This window comes from Fusarium flagelliforme, assembly GCF_020744385.1.
Source record: "Fusarium flagelliforme strain FIESC 12 MPI-CAGE-AA-0113 chromosome Unknown B0J16scaffold_1, whole genome shotgun sequence".
Classification (NCBI taxonomy): Eukaryota; Fungi; Ascomycota; class Sordariomycetes; order Hypocreales; family Nectriaceae; genus Fusarium; species Fusarium flagelliforme.
The window spans coordinates 2,894,241-2,906,809 of record NW_025763503.1 but is presented as its reverse complement, the minus strand read 5'-3'; the positions used below and the strand labels follow the sequence as shown (position 1 = coordinate 2,906,809).

Below are 12,569 nucleotides of genomic sequence, written 5' to 3'. Positions count from 1 at the left end.
GGCCGTTGTTAAACTCAGTCAAGGGCACCTTCCCTCAGTAGTTAGAAGAAAAGAATCAACTTGCTTCTTACATCTTCCACCCCGTACTTTGTGTTGGATCATCAAAGCTATACTAAGAAGCAGCATCGACAGACGAGCCATATCACAGGATGCCTTTGTCATGCAAATACTATCTCTTCTGGTGCCAGAGCAGACGATATCCGTTGATTCCATCAATATGAAGAAGTCTCGCCTAGGTACTTACATCACCCTCGAGCACACCAAAGGAGCATTGTAAAATAGAGTGATCCAAAGGTACATCGGTGTTATATGCGATTATGTATGAGGATGCATATTGACAATCCTTTATCCCAGGCAACGAACCATCGTCTTGCCGACTCCGTCGAGCCCTACTAGCCACCATATCAGAGGGCGAGACTCAACATTATTCGAGATTGTCATGAACGAGAGCTTGGTCTTGTTCACAAGAAGAAATCACTCGATCGCGGCACATCAGCCATGTGTCATTGCTTACAATGAGTGGCTTACCACACAGACAGCCAACTTGGATGTTCGAATACCTCTTCAGCCCAGAACCGACGATAATACAACACATAACGGCAGAATGATTGATGCTGAACCAGAATCCCTGTACCGGATATTCTTCCACTGTCAATGTCAACAAATGGGAACACACTATTCAAGGGCTGCCCGAAAGTGCGGATACACAGCAGCAAAGATCTCTCAACTAGATGGATGTATCAATGTACTGTTAATGGCTGTCGGAAGATTGCTTTTTACTGTCCACAAAAGAGACGAACATACGAGGACCTGTATCGCCAATGTTAGACAATTCTTCAACTATGTCTGTTCGGACCGTGACGGCCGGTTCGACACAGAGACGGCCCCCAGCCAACATCGGATGGACAGCCACGACTGGGTACCGAAGCAGTGCAAGTGGTTAGGATGCAACGACACCACTGTGTTTGAGTCAAGAAGCGAACTCAGACTTCATACTAATACAGTCCACCACGATCATCTCCTAACACAATGCTGGGTTTGCGATCTAGATCTTCACCCCCCTTCCGGACTTAAAGCCCACGTCAGGCGAGCACATCCAGAAATCACTGAAGACATGATCGACGTAGCAATGCCTTTTCAAAAGGCAAAGCTGTTAAAACAGATGCATTATGACCTCCGTAATGCTCATATCCAGGGTGTACATCGAAACAAGTCTTCGGGAAATGGTCGAAGTACTCACTCCATTGAGGTTAAAGGGTGATGAGAATAGCATTCAAGTTCTCTAAACCTTAGGGCGTTAAAACAAAGCAGCCTAAGTCCTTATCTAAGCTAGCATAAGGTGACCAAAGTATTTCATCCCTTATGTTCTCGGCAGCCAATCCTTCTGACATTATAACGGTTGGCAACACCAAAGGAGCTTTACGATCTAGAGTGACTCAAAAGCACGTCGGTGTTATAGGCGACGACATACGACGATGTATAGGTACTTACCTACCTGTAGGTAAGTCAGAGTTCAGTTGCTGCAGGTAACTTCCTGCAATGAACTTTGACCTGCCCAGGGAGGTCAACTTTATTCTTTAACACAAAGCTTGTAAAGATGGCCTCTCAACAAACCTTCGGCTTCTCGGAGTAAATGAAGAAGCCTCTGCCCGTCTTTATTCCCCCAAACCAACCCACGCAACCTCTTCTCTTACCCCCCAAGGCTCAGCGCGCCAAAACAAAGTATCCTAAGGAAGCTCAAGCTACCATAAGGTAACTAACATTTCGTCTCCAATGATTTCACCAGCTAATTCTTCCAATACCCCAGCCCTGCCTTAGGCAAAGCACCGTCGACATGGAAGATTCCGTCCACCGCTCCCCTCCAAGCGAGGAGGAGAAGCATGGCTATTTCCGTGGTTTACCAAGCCGCCCAATACTCATCGCGCGCACAAGTACTGACCCGTGGGTGATGCACGAAAATTTCCATTGCGTCTATAAGACGCTTTCGGTCGTTAGAAAACATGCGATTAAAGACATGTGGAACACAGGGCCTCTCTGCAGAGATATCCTGGAGTGCTTGGAAAACGTCGAAATGATCGGTGTCGATATCCTGCGACTAGGATATGAACATTTGTCAAAGTTGGATGAGGATGAGGAGTCTGATAAACCTGTTACGATGATTATCTCAGTTAAGGAGGATTCTATTGATCACAGCAATGGGCTTTCTATAGTACTGAGATGCCAGGAAATCCTTCGTACGTATGGACTTGAGGATGTCGAGGTGGAGATGAGGGAAGCTGTGTTGAGCTCCTTATGACCAAATAAATGCCTTCAAAAAATATCTCTTGGTCACCACCTAGGATTAGGGACAAAATAGTCTAGATGATTTAGACCAGTTTAGATCAAAACTTAGGCTATTCTATTTTGGTACTTGAAGTCTTCAATTAACAACTTTCATGTTATCCAGCACCTACCTCCAGGTTAGATCTCTCATCTTGGTGGTATATGCCGTTAAGAATATTAGTAATCAACAGCAGGGATTGTCAGCCAATTATATTCTCCGAACGCTTTTGAGAAGCAACACCACGCATAGCATAGCTCTAACTTTCTCGATATCTCATTCTCAAAACAACCACAGTCATATATAACAGCCATGTCGGTCACTTTACACACGTCGCATGGCGACATCAAAGTCGAAATATACTGCGAAAGCGTTCCCAAAACTGCAGAGGTTCGTAAAAAAACACCGCCCTCCTGACTGCAACTCGACTAACACCTCCCAGAACTTCCTCGCCCTCTGCGCTACAGGCTATTACGATCAATCCCCCTTCCACCGCGTCATCCCCAAATTCATGGCCCAGACCGGCGCCCCCGCAACACCGAACCCTCCCGAGAACCCCAAGGGCGGACGTAGTATCTGGGGAGGCGCATTCGAGGACGAGATCCGACCTGCGCTGCGACACAGCGCGCGAGGCGTGCTTTCAATGGCTAACAAGGGACCTGGGACGAACGGATCGCAATTCTTTATTACGTTCGACAAAGCGCCGCATCTGGACGGGCTGAACACTGTGTTTGGACGCGTGATTGGAGATGAGGGTCTGGCGACGTTGGCCAAGATGGAGGGTGTCGAAGTTGATAAGAAGAACAGACCAAAGGAGCCTATTCGGATCGAAAATCTGACGATTCATGCCAACCCTCTTGCTGGTTGAGATTATGCTGCTTCCCGGAGTTCCCTAACGACATGGTTATTCTGGAATGCCCTTCGAAAAGGAAAACCATTCCACCACCGAATTACAAGGATCGCACCACTGAGGTCAGATTGATGGCTTAAGATCCGACGCGAGAGATTCTACAAAAATGTTAAAGAGTATATCTTCGCCCTGCCCACAGCCTGGATATGGTTCTGACTTGATTTTGTAGTGGAACATGCACTAATTGGCTTCAGTAGATTATCTATACCCAGAAAAGAATGATTGAGTGTTAATAATATGTATTCTGTTGCCTTTATTATTCGTCCAAGTTACTATCTCGTCCCTATGTATGTATGTTTCGCCATTTTTCAAGGTGGCTTTTTCGGAAGTCCTTAATCGTCCTCAAGAAGAACCTCCATCTGCCGAGCTTTGTCCTCTCTTCACACTTGCTGAATTCATGGTAGTAAAAAAGTTGATCCCGAATTTCAGTGGTACCTAGCCCCCCAATCCGCTTGACAACTCCAACTCCATTGAATCGTTCATCGCCGAGGAGGAAGCATTGGCGTTCGAAGGATGAGCCTGTAAACCTCAAGGTTTCAATGACATACCCGACCCTGTCCTGGGTTGGAATAATAATGTCATGACGCCCGAAATCGAAGGTTTGTGTAGGAAACAGATTCTCGGGATAATGGTATGCGAAACCGTGTGGAAGCAATTCCCCAACAACCACGGCTAACTCTTCCCTAATATAGGCATGGATGTTAGTTTCTCGAGCAGGTATTGTGATGTTAGTCACTTACTCCTGTGCATCTTGCACTCGAAGGTCCTCGCGCGAATAAATCGGTGGATCTAACATGAAATCTGCCAGATCGTATTGGGCTTTCAAGGTTTTGGTGTTGGGAACGATGCGAATTAACTGTTCCTGTATGCGAATTGGCTTTCCCGTGTCGTAGGCTACACCAGCCCAGTTATATGCTAAGTCGCGCATGTTTATTCAAATGATGCACCAGTAGAGATGAAGATGAATAGAAGCAGTCAAGAGTGTAGAATGTTGTTTGTGACAGCGAGAAAAGTCTCGGATGCAGAATGTGAGCTGTAGATGGATACCGTACCTACCTATTTAGCTACGCCTTTCAAGTTGTGGAAGTCACTACCCTGACTTGCGGTACCTAAACCTTTAACTTTGAGACCATAAAGGACGAAGAGTACCTACTAAGTATTAGACAATAACAATAAGATCATCGAGATCCGGCCGCTGAGAGCATAAGAGACGAAATAATTTGGTCATCTTGTGCAAGCTTAGACTTGCACTTAAGCCAGACAATTCTTCTGTTGCACACCTGAATGGCCTAGGTCATGGGCAGCATCATTCACTGAGCTTCAATTGTCCTTCTAGAAGGTAGATAGGTAATAAAAACTACATAGAAGGAGGTGTCGGGTTGGAAGGAAGTCGACTCCAAAACGCCAACTACCTAGGTAGGTATCTTCAACTGCAGATTTAGGAGACGTAAAACAATCAGAAGATCACAGTATATGCTTTGTATAGACGATTAACTCAATTGCAATTTTTATTTCTCACACATTCAACCTTAACTACTCACCAGGTCTCCATTTCCTCCTCAACACGTTCTCCCCAGTTAAGGAGCTCCTGCTCATAATCCTCAACCTTACCCTCAAAGCAGTAGGGAATGTCCTCATCCTCCATAGCCACATAAATCACATCCTGCCATCCTCTCTCGCCGATCCTGTTCATCAACTTCGAGACCTCGCGTGCCGAGCAAGCGTTGAGGTTGCGGACAGCAGATACGATGTACTTACCCCCCTTGAAGTCTCGAGTGAGGATGTAGGCTTTCTGCTTGGGGTGATAGGCAGGGAACTGTTGAGCACCGAGCTCTGGGCTTTGGCCGTCGCAGATGACAGAGTGCAGAAACTCCCACCCCTTAGGACCATCAATGGCGAGACGGGACTGCAAAGTGCTTTTCCATGCTGCGCGACGGCGAGCTTTGCCGTGCTCTCGCTCTTCCATCACGGCCATGACGTTGAAGCAAGCTGCATAAGGTCCTTCGTAGTCGCGGCGGGGGGGAGGAATCAACTTACCTTCAAGAATCATATTCGCCGTCCAGCGGTCCGCGATAGTCTTACTATCGATATCGCCATCTTCACTTCCAGGAACAAGAAGACGAATCTCATCGAGTGTGTACATCGGCGAGTCACAAGACGACACACTCTCAGGAGAGTCAGGGGGAGAAGACTCAGCGGAATTCGGTCCCTGGTCTGGAGGGTAAGATGAGTAAGTCAGCGCCCACTTACCATTGATAGCACCAGTGGCTCGAGAGACCCTGTTGACCTTGTTAGCACGTCGCTTTGGCTGAAGTTCATGTTTCCACTTGGACAAGTCCTTGATGTTGAGACGGTAGATGCGGCGCTCTGTGCCTGCTTCGTTGCTCAGAGGCATGAAAATCTTGAACCCGCAGGGTGAGACCTGCTCTCCAGGAACGTCGGAAACTTGCTGGGAGAACCGATTTCCTGGAAAGTAATTCGTGAGGAGGGGGGTTAGTTGCTTCATGTTGCTGGACATTGTTGGTTAATTATACTTACCTATCGTGTAGACCGGCCGACGATGTTGTTCAGTAAAGAGTAACTTGATTTCAGCAAGCCAGAAGCTGTGAGTTGTGTCTGAGAAATTGATGAGCAGACATCAGTGAAGGGGACCCTTTAAATATGTAATTCACATTTCGAAAAGAGAACCAGACTGAAAACAATAGCATTATTCTACAAACAAGAAAGGGGTTGTTCAGATAACAAAGTTGAACGTACATATCAGTGCTTGAACAACGATACTGGGCAAGAACATAACAGCTCAATTTGGAACTGACATGACGAACAACGAATACATTAACGAGCATTGCAGATAGAACAAGCAGAAGGGTTAGCGTGTCCAAGGAAAGGTGGAAAATACAGGAGATGAACAACTGCTTTACTAGGTAAAGCTAGACGACAAACTAACCTCAAGTTAGGAAATAGAAAGATTACAAACTCTATAAGACTCAAGTAAATAGATTGTTTCTTGTGTTCAGCTGTTTCTACTCTAAGAACATACAGCTTTGTGTGTACCTCTAATCCAACACGCCCAAATTGCTAGATAGATCACCAAGACAACAAGATAGCCAAGTACAGATTTAAAAGTGGGATTATTAATCGTGCTTAATCACATACATCATATCATAAGGCGCGCGAACGCAATCCTTCCTGGTTTCTGGTTCTGGTTTCTGGAGCTCCTATATCCTGCCGGTGCACCTTGAACGCTTCCCGGGTTCTTCACCCACGGGTTTTCTATAGCTCTTTTTTAAGTTTCCTCCTTCTTCCTCTTGAAAAGCAACAATCGAGTAACAGTACCAAAACGCTGACTCCAAAGCATATCTTGTCCCCCTTGTCTGCCTTCACCGATTGTATTTCGTCTTGAAATGTGTTGATTGCAGTGAATCACCCTTAAGGAGATTCCAAAAAGTGTTGGCGTACATTGTACGTGGTGGTAATAAATACGACGAAAGACCCAGTGAGTTTGCCCCTCTTGGTCATGATGCGGGCCATCCGCAGTATGGACTAGGCCACGCGCTGTCGTTTGGTCCCTCGATCGGGAGTGTGTTCTAGCCGTAAATCATCACGGAGAATTTCTTCTGTGCCCGCAGGACTAGGAGTATTGGTATGACTCATGTGAGGCATAACATGCCCTGAGTGCAGCGGTGCCTGGTTTGGTTGGTTTGAATCCGTTTCCAGACCAAAATTGAAATCATTGCCATCGGTGAACTGGTTGATATCAAAGTAGTTCTCAAAATCTGCCGAGTTAGGGTCAAAGTACGCCCCCGCATCATCACCAAGGCCGGGAATTTGTCCAGAAGGACTCAGCGGCCCAAGCATGTTACTGAGCTCATGGATCTTATTGTCCTGTTCGTTCTGCAGGCGCTGAAGGTGGTCCAAATCGATTTGGTTGGAGTTGATCTCGTTAATAGAAGGTGGCGCCATTGGTGGTCCCATGATGGGGGAGAGTGAGGGAGGCGGGTTGGATTCGGCTGGTGGGGGTGAGACGGAGGCAGACGGAGGCATGGTGGGCATGGCCATGTTGGAATTGGACGTTGGGACTTGTCCAGCAGCAGGGGCTGGTGTGGCAGAAGCAGGAGTTTGGGGGGCAGGAGTTGACCTGACTGAAGGAGCATTAGACGACTGCCCAGCCATGAAGTTGACCATGTTTCGTTGAGCATTGCTCAATGCATTTGGCGCGCTGGCTACCAAATCTGCTACATCGGGAATGTCCACACCATTGCCGTTATTGTGCTCCTGGATGAGACTCATCATGCGTTGTGAGGGGTTTTCCTCAAGCTCTTGACGGAGGTTGGGAGAGTTTGTGTCGCTAGGGGAGTTGTCATGGAGTTCTGTAACATGACCCATTTCAGGATTATGGTTATGATGGTTGGCAGACTGATAACCCGCGCTGGCAGGGGTAGAGCGGCTCGGAGTTGAAGTTGATCTGGCAGTCTGGGCGCGATTGTTCTGATGGGGTGCTGGTAAAAGCCCCCTGGCCTTCTTATTGGGTGTTCCATACGAGTTGGGATTCATCTGTTGAACATAATCACCTAGCTCAAACACACTTCCATGCTGTGTAGACTGCTGGTTCTGATTCGTAATCATCGAGATAATATCACCAACGTTCTGCGTATTGCCCTGATCTTCCAATGTTTTCCGGAAGACATTGGCAAGGAAGCTGAGAATCGCGTTGATGGAGTTTTGGTGGCGGTCGTGCTGGCTTTGGAACATGATGGCCTGGTTGTAGAGCTCAGTGTTGTTCCGTTGCAGGCGAGTTATTGCCGTAAGAATGAGCCTCTGCTGCTCCCTGACCCTGCTCAACTCTTCCCGTATGAGGGACATCTCTTTTTTAGGCGGTGCCTGAGACTCACCAGCTGGCAGTGGTCGGGGAGGTTGAGCAGTAGAAGGCCCCAACCCAGATGCAAGCACCTCCTCGTTAACAGCCTCGTCTTCACTGTCATTTTCCCCTTCAGCACCTTTCCCACCCTTCTTTGCTTTGCTGCCACTCTTAGGCTTGTTGATCAGCCACAGAAGGTTGGGATGGCCTCGTCGGAAATAAGGGTTGGAGTATTCGCTTGGACTCTTGTTCTTGCGCTCACTGGCTCGCATAGAGTTGTCCGATAGCCCAACGCGTTTATGAAAACCATACATGTTGAGCTGTCGAACAAAAGAAGCATAGTTGTTGTGTTTGAAAAGTTCTGGAATCAGGGTCTTGGCAAATTCGTCCTCGTCCAACACGATGAACGAATCTCCCTTTTCTGACCATCGGATCAGTTCTTCATTTTTGCGCTGCTCGAGGAAACTTTATGTGGTTAGCTTGTATCTTTCGGTCTGCTAGGCACACAAACTTACCTGCTCAACTTTTGTACAAACGGCGGAATCTGCTTGCGCTTCGATGTGGCCTCCCTCTTCGCCTTTTGAGCCCTCTCCTCCAACACCTCGATATTGTCCTGCTCGCTCAGGTTTTCAAGATTTCCCTGAAGCAGTGCGTTGTCGTCACCACCGTAGTTTCCCCATGGCTCAACTGCCCCATCAAAATTTCGTGAATTGGTCGGAACAAGCGCATTGTTCATTTGCCGTCGCGCAATCGTGTTTGATGGAGTCGGCACAGGTTGAGAGTATTGCGGCTGTGCTGGAACTATGTGGCCATACGAGTTGCCCACATGCGAACTTCCATCCACAATGCCGTCCGTGCCATTCATGAAGTTTGAAGGGTCAGCCATGCCATTCCAACGCAATCCCTGATTGCCCACCGCGTTCCCCGTGTTGTATTGTTGATGCATTTGCTGTGGTATGGGCACCATAGGCGATGCTCCCGGTGCTGCTCGTTTTCTAGAATTGGGTACAGACATGGAATTGTTTCGAAAAGTTGGCGCTTCTCCAGAAGCGGTGAGTTTGGTTTGGGGTGGATTGGCTATGTCGATGCCTAATCCAGTTGGGTATGATTTCGAGATTTCGAGATTTCGAGGGTGGTGTTCTCGGGGGAGGTGTCGCCTTGACAGTAGTCGATTTCACGTAATGATTGCCTTGGAAAGGTGGGTAAATCGGGGAGGTTAAATTTGTGATTTATTAACAATTCTGCCCGAGATTGCGCAAAGTAAATCGTGGTAAGCGGTCGTCTCGAGGTTGTAGTAGGAAACACGATAGGCGTGACTGGGAGTTAAAGAAGCGAAGAACCGCGTGTGCGCGCGAGAAGTTAAAGTGGAAAGTGCTATCGCAAAGGCCACAGCACAGGTCTAGTAGATTGTGTTTGAGCGGCGCGGCGCAGCCTTGTAAATCCGATCGCGGAATATGATGACAAGGTTTTTCTCTCTTAAAACTTAAGACAGCCACGCGCCTGCTCTACCTCGTGTACGGAGCTCGCGGTGGTGATGCCTTAAAGCAATAGTGAGTTGCGAAGCGCGTCTGGAGATTGAAGAAGAAGAGACTGGGTGGGAAAGCCAGACTGCGGTTTGAGAGGTTGTGGGCCTTAGTCTATATAGATCAAGGGCGATAAGAGTTGGTGGGCGGCGTGCCCATTCTGAAACCGTACTGTAGAGCAATAGGCGATGCACAGGCCGACTAGTACCGATGTTGCGATTCCCAATAGGCAATAATACGCAGTCAGTCCAGTGGTGCAGTTTCGTGACGGTGATGATGCTGAAGTTGACGGTCGCTGCGATTATGGGTCTTCCGGAGCATTTGGAGCGAGCGGATCAAGTGTCAAATATTTTTGGGCCAATCAGATAAAGCCTACCAGCATGGGCCTCTCATCTTCACGTGATGATAAGGAGGGAACTCTCGATCTTTTTAAACGTTGAAGAAAAGCCACCAGTTTCAAGCCATTAATGACGTTGAACCACTTGACTGGTTCATTGGCTACTAAAGTTAACAATGTCTCAATAATTAAATAAAAAAAGACAAAGCACCTCGTTTTTTCCCCCAGCGTTCACGATAATTATGACCTCAGTTCTGTTCATAATCGACCACCTTCATCATCATCACCGATCGATCGGCATGATCTCGCTAATGTGGGGACGGCAGTTACAATTCATAATGTCACTTTTCTTCAGCGGACAAGCATGGGCGTCGTCCCATGTCAGGTCAGACCAGCGACCGGGTAGCATTACCTGAGGAGGGGCATAGAATGCAAGCTGGCTGCAGGCCCATAAGGACATGGACATGGAATCGATTCTTCTATGCTGGGTATCGTAGACTAACTATCCCCAATGTGGCTATAAGCTGAACTGCCAACAACGGGTTTAACACAACTCAAACTATCTGACTGATACTCTCCGTTCATTTTGCTCCGCGTCCTGCAAGCGAGGCGGCTTGTGCCATCTTGGCGTTCCTTGCTGCATCTCGTGCTTGATCCCACGCTCGACCCGAATTCCCTTGTCGCGCATCCCTGGCTGCCTTCTTCTCATCCTTGAGAGTCCGAGCCTTCTCGCGTGGATCAATCACAACGAGCTCTTCCTCCGCCTTTCTACGGTTGTTTAGGTCCTTACCCAGTTTATCCGCGGCAAAGCTCAGAGAATGCGACATCCAACCCTCGTCGTCGCTCTCTTCCTTCTCTTGTTTATCCCATGACGTGCAGCTTTGGCAATTTGCGATGAAGTGCAGATCACACAACTCAGCTTCTTCGTCTGCAGCTTGCGTGTCTCCTTCTTCCTTGGCAGCTTCCCGGGCCGACGGTTCGTTATCTTTCTCCGGAGGTGCCTTCACCAGCCTTGACTGGAACGCTTGTATACTACGAAGCATTTTAGGGTCCTCGCTTGCCTTTCCTCGCTTTCTTGCTCCTTTGACTGATGTCTCAGGAATCATGGATTCCAGTGTAGATTTCTTCTTTTCCTTCACAGGCTCGTCTGAGTGAACCGTCCGTCGCATAGACGCCATGAGCGCAGCCATTTCTTCGTTGGCTCGCTCCAATGCTGTCTTACGGGGGGCCTCCGGCTCCGGTGATTCGTCGTCCATCTCCATCTTGACAGGTGGGGCAGGCTTTTGGCGAACCTCCCTGGGGGGCTCACTGGGGATGGCCTGATCTGAGTCCTTATCTTTGTCTTCATCTACGATCACCGGTCGCTTTTCCGATGCTGACTCCTTCTTGTCTTTGGTCTTGGTTTTTGCTGGCTTGCTGGGAACATCGTTTTCCTCCGGAGCTTCCATAACGATCCTGGTATCAAATTTCTTTTTCTTCAGCACTGGCATGTCGTCGTCTCCTTCGTCGTCCCCAAAGCTCAGTAGTTGTTTCCCGCCTTTTCGCTTTTTCTTCTTATCTTTAGTATCAGTTGGTTTGGACGGTGCTTGAGTGGCAACTCGAGATCGCTTCTTCATATCCTCGAAAGGGTTTACCAAGATCTCTATGCGCTCGATCTTGACTGGGTAGGTTGGTCGCTCCGTGGCTTCGTCCACTTCTGCCTCGCCCATTTTAGCCAAGTTGTAAATGGTATCGCCAGCAATTCGTCCAAACATGGTGTTCTTTCCGTTCAATTCCTCGGACTTGTCCAGAGTAAAGAAGAATTGACTGCCGTTTGTATCTGGACGCGACTCGTTTGCGGAACCCAGTAGACCTCGACGATTAAACTTGAGTCGAGAGTGGAATTCATCCTTGAAATTGATTCCGGTTGGCCCTGCATTCTTTCCAATTCGCTGATCCATGGGCCAAGGATCCAGGTCGCCGCTGAATGCGCCTCCATCGTATATCGACTCTCCGCCGTTGCCGGTGCCAGTGGGATCACCACCTTGTAGAATAAAACCAGGAACCAGCCGATGAAATATCGTGTTGTCGTAATAACCATCCAGGGCTAATTGTAGGAAGTTGCGACATGTCAACGGTGTTTGCTTGGCGAATAGCTCGACCGAGAGTTCGCCTCGAGTGGTGTGGATGATGACGGATCCCGTCGGTTGCGGCTCGAGATTATAGATCGCCGACATTGCAACTCCCTTGGATTGTGATGATGGAGAAGTTGAAGTTTGTTGTTGTTGGAAAAGAAGACGCGTGCAATGAAGAAAGTTGAATGAGGTTGGAACGCTAAGAGCTTGGCCTGCTAAAGTTAGCTGCATGGATCCACAGAGTGTTATCGATAAGGCACACTGACGGCATCGTTAGATTCGAGCTAAACACCAACGACATATCACCAACGCTAACAAACAGTTCAATAAACTGCCTCGGAACGAATTGAATAAAAGATCAACGCGCTCAGCAATAACTTCATATCAGGTATGTAGTATTGCCTTTAACTCGCATGTACTTGATCGGTAGATTTAACATCATGGTAGCAGCCTCACGAACAGACTTAGATGGAAAACGCTGGAGCTAGGAACTCAGAACCGAGATAC

General features: G+C 48.0%; 5 protein-coding genes across 5 annotated transcripts; 2 read left to right on the top strand and 3 right to left on the bottom strand.

Moving 5' to 3' along the window:
• Positions 1–1,672: 1,672 nt before the first annotated feature.
• B0J16DRAFT_327825 (uncharacterized protein) lies at positions 1,673–2,437 on the top strand. Its single transcript, XM_046126153.1, has one exon. The coding sequence runs from the start codon at positions 1,835–1,837 to the stop codon at positions 2,294–2,296; it is 462 nt and encodes a 153-aa protein (XP_045988911.1). The 5' UTR covers positions 1,673–1,834; the 3' UTR covers positions 2,297–2,437.
• A 135-nt stretch (positions 2,438–2,572) lies between these two features.
• On the top strand, positions 2,573–3,488 carry B0J16DRAFT_16501 (peptidyl-prolyl cis-trans isomerase-like 3). Its single transcript, XM_046122294.1, has 2 exons — positions 2,573–2,710; positions 2,763–3,488. The coding sequence occupies exons 1-2, from the start codon at positions 2,633–2,635 to the stop codon at positions 3,186–3,188; spliced, it is 504 nt and encodes a 167-aa protein (XP_045988910.1). The 5' UTR covers positions 2,573–2,632; the 3' UTR covers positions 3,189–3,488.
• A 1,258-nt stretch (positions 3,489–4,746) lies between these two features.
• B0J16DRAFT_391050 (uncharacterized protein) lies at positions 4,747–5,748 on the bottom strand (the record flags this gene model as incomplete). Its single annotated transcript, XM_046131915.1, has 3 exons — positions 4,747–5,219; positions 5,268–5,444; positions 5,481–5,748. The coding sequence occupies 3 exons, from the start codon at positions 5,746–5,748 to the stop codon at positions 4,768–4,770; spliced, it is 897 nt and encodes a 298-aa protein (XP_045988909.1). The 3' UTR covers positions 4,747–4,767.
• Positions 5,749–6,773: 1,025 nt separating this feature from the next.
• On the bottom strand, positions 6,774–9,103 carry B0J16DRAFT_313598 (uncharacterized protein; the record flags this gene model as incomplete). Its single annotated transcript, XM_046125140.1, has 2 exons — positions 6,774–8,553; positions 8,604–9,103. The coding sequence occupies 2 exons, from the start codon at positions 9,101–9,103 to the stop codon at positions 6,774–6,776; spliced, it is 2,280 nt and encodes a 759-aa protein (XP_045988908.1).
• Positions 9,104–10,409: 1,306 nt separating this feature from the next.
• B0J16DRAFT_327816 (peptidyl-prolyl isomerase CWC27) lies at positions 10,410–12,239 on the bottom strand. Its single transcript, XM_046126152.1, has one exon. The coding sequence runs from the start codon at positions 12,162–12,164 to the stop codon at positions 10,530–10,532; it is 1,635 nt and encodes a 544-aa protein (XP_045988907.1). The 5' UTR covers positions 12,165–12,239; the 3' UTR covers positions 10,410–10,529.
• Between the last annotated feature and the right edge of the window lie 330 nt (positions 12,240–12,569).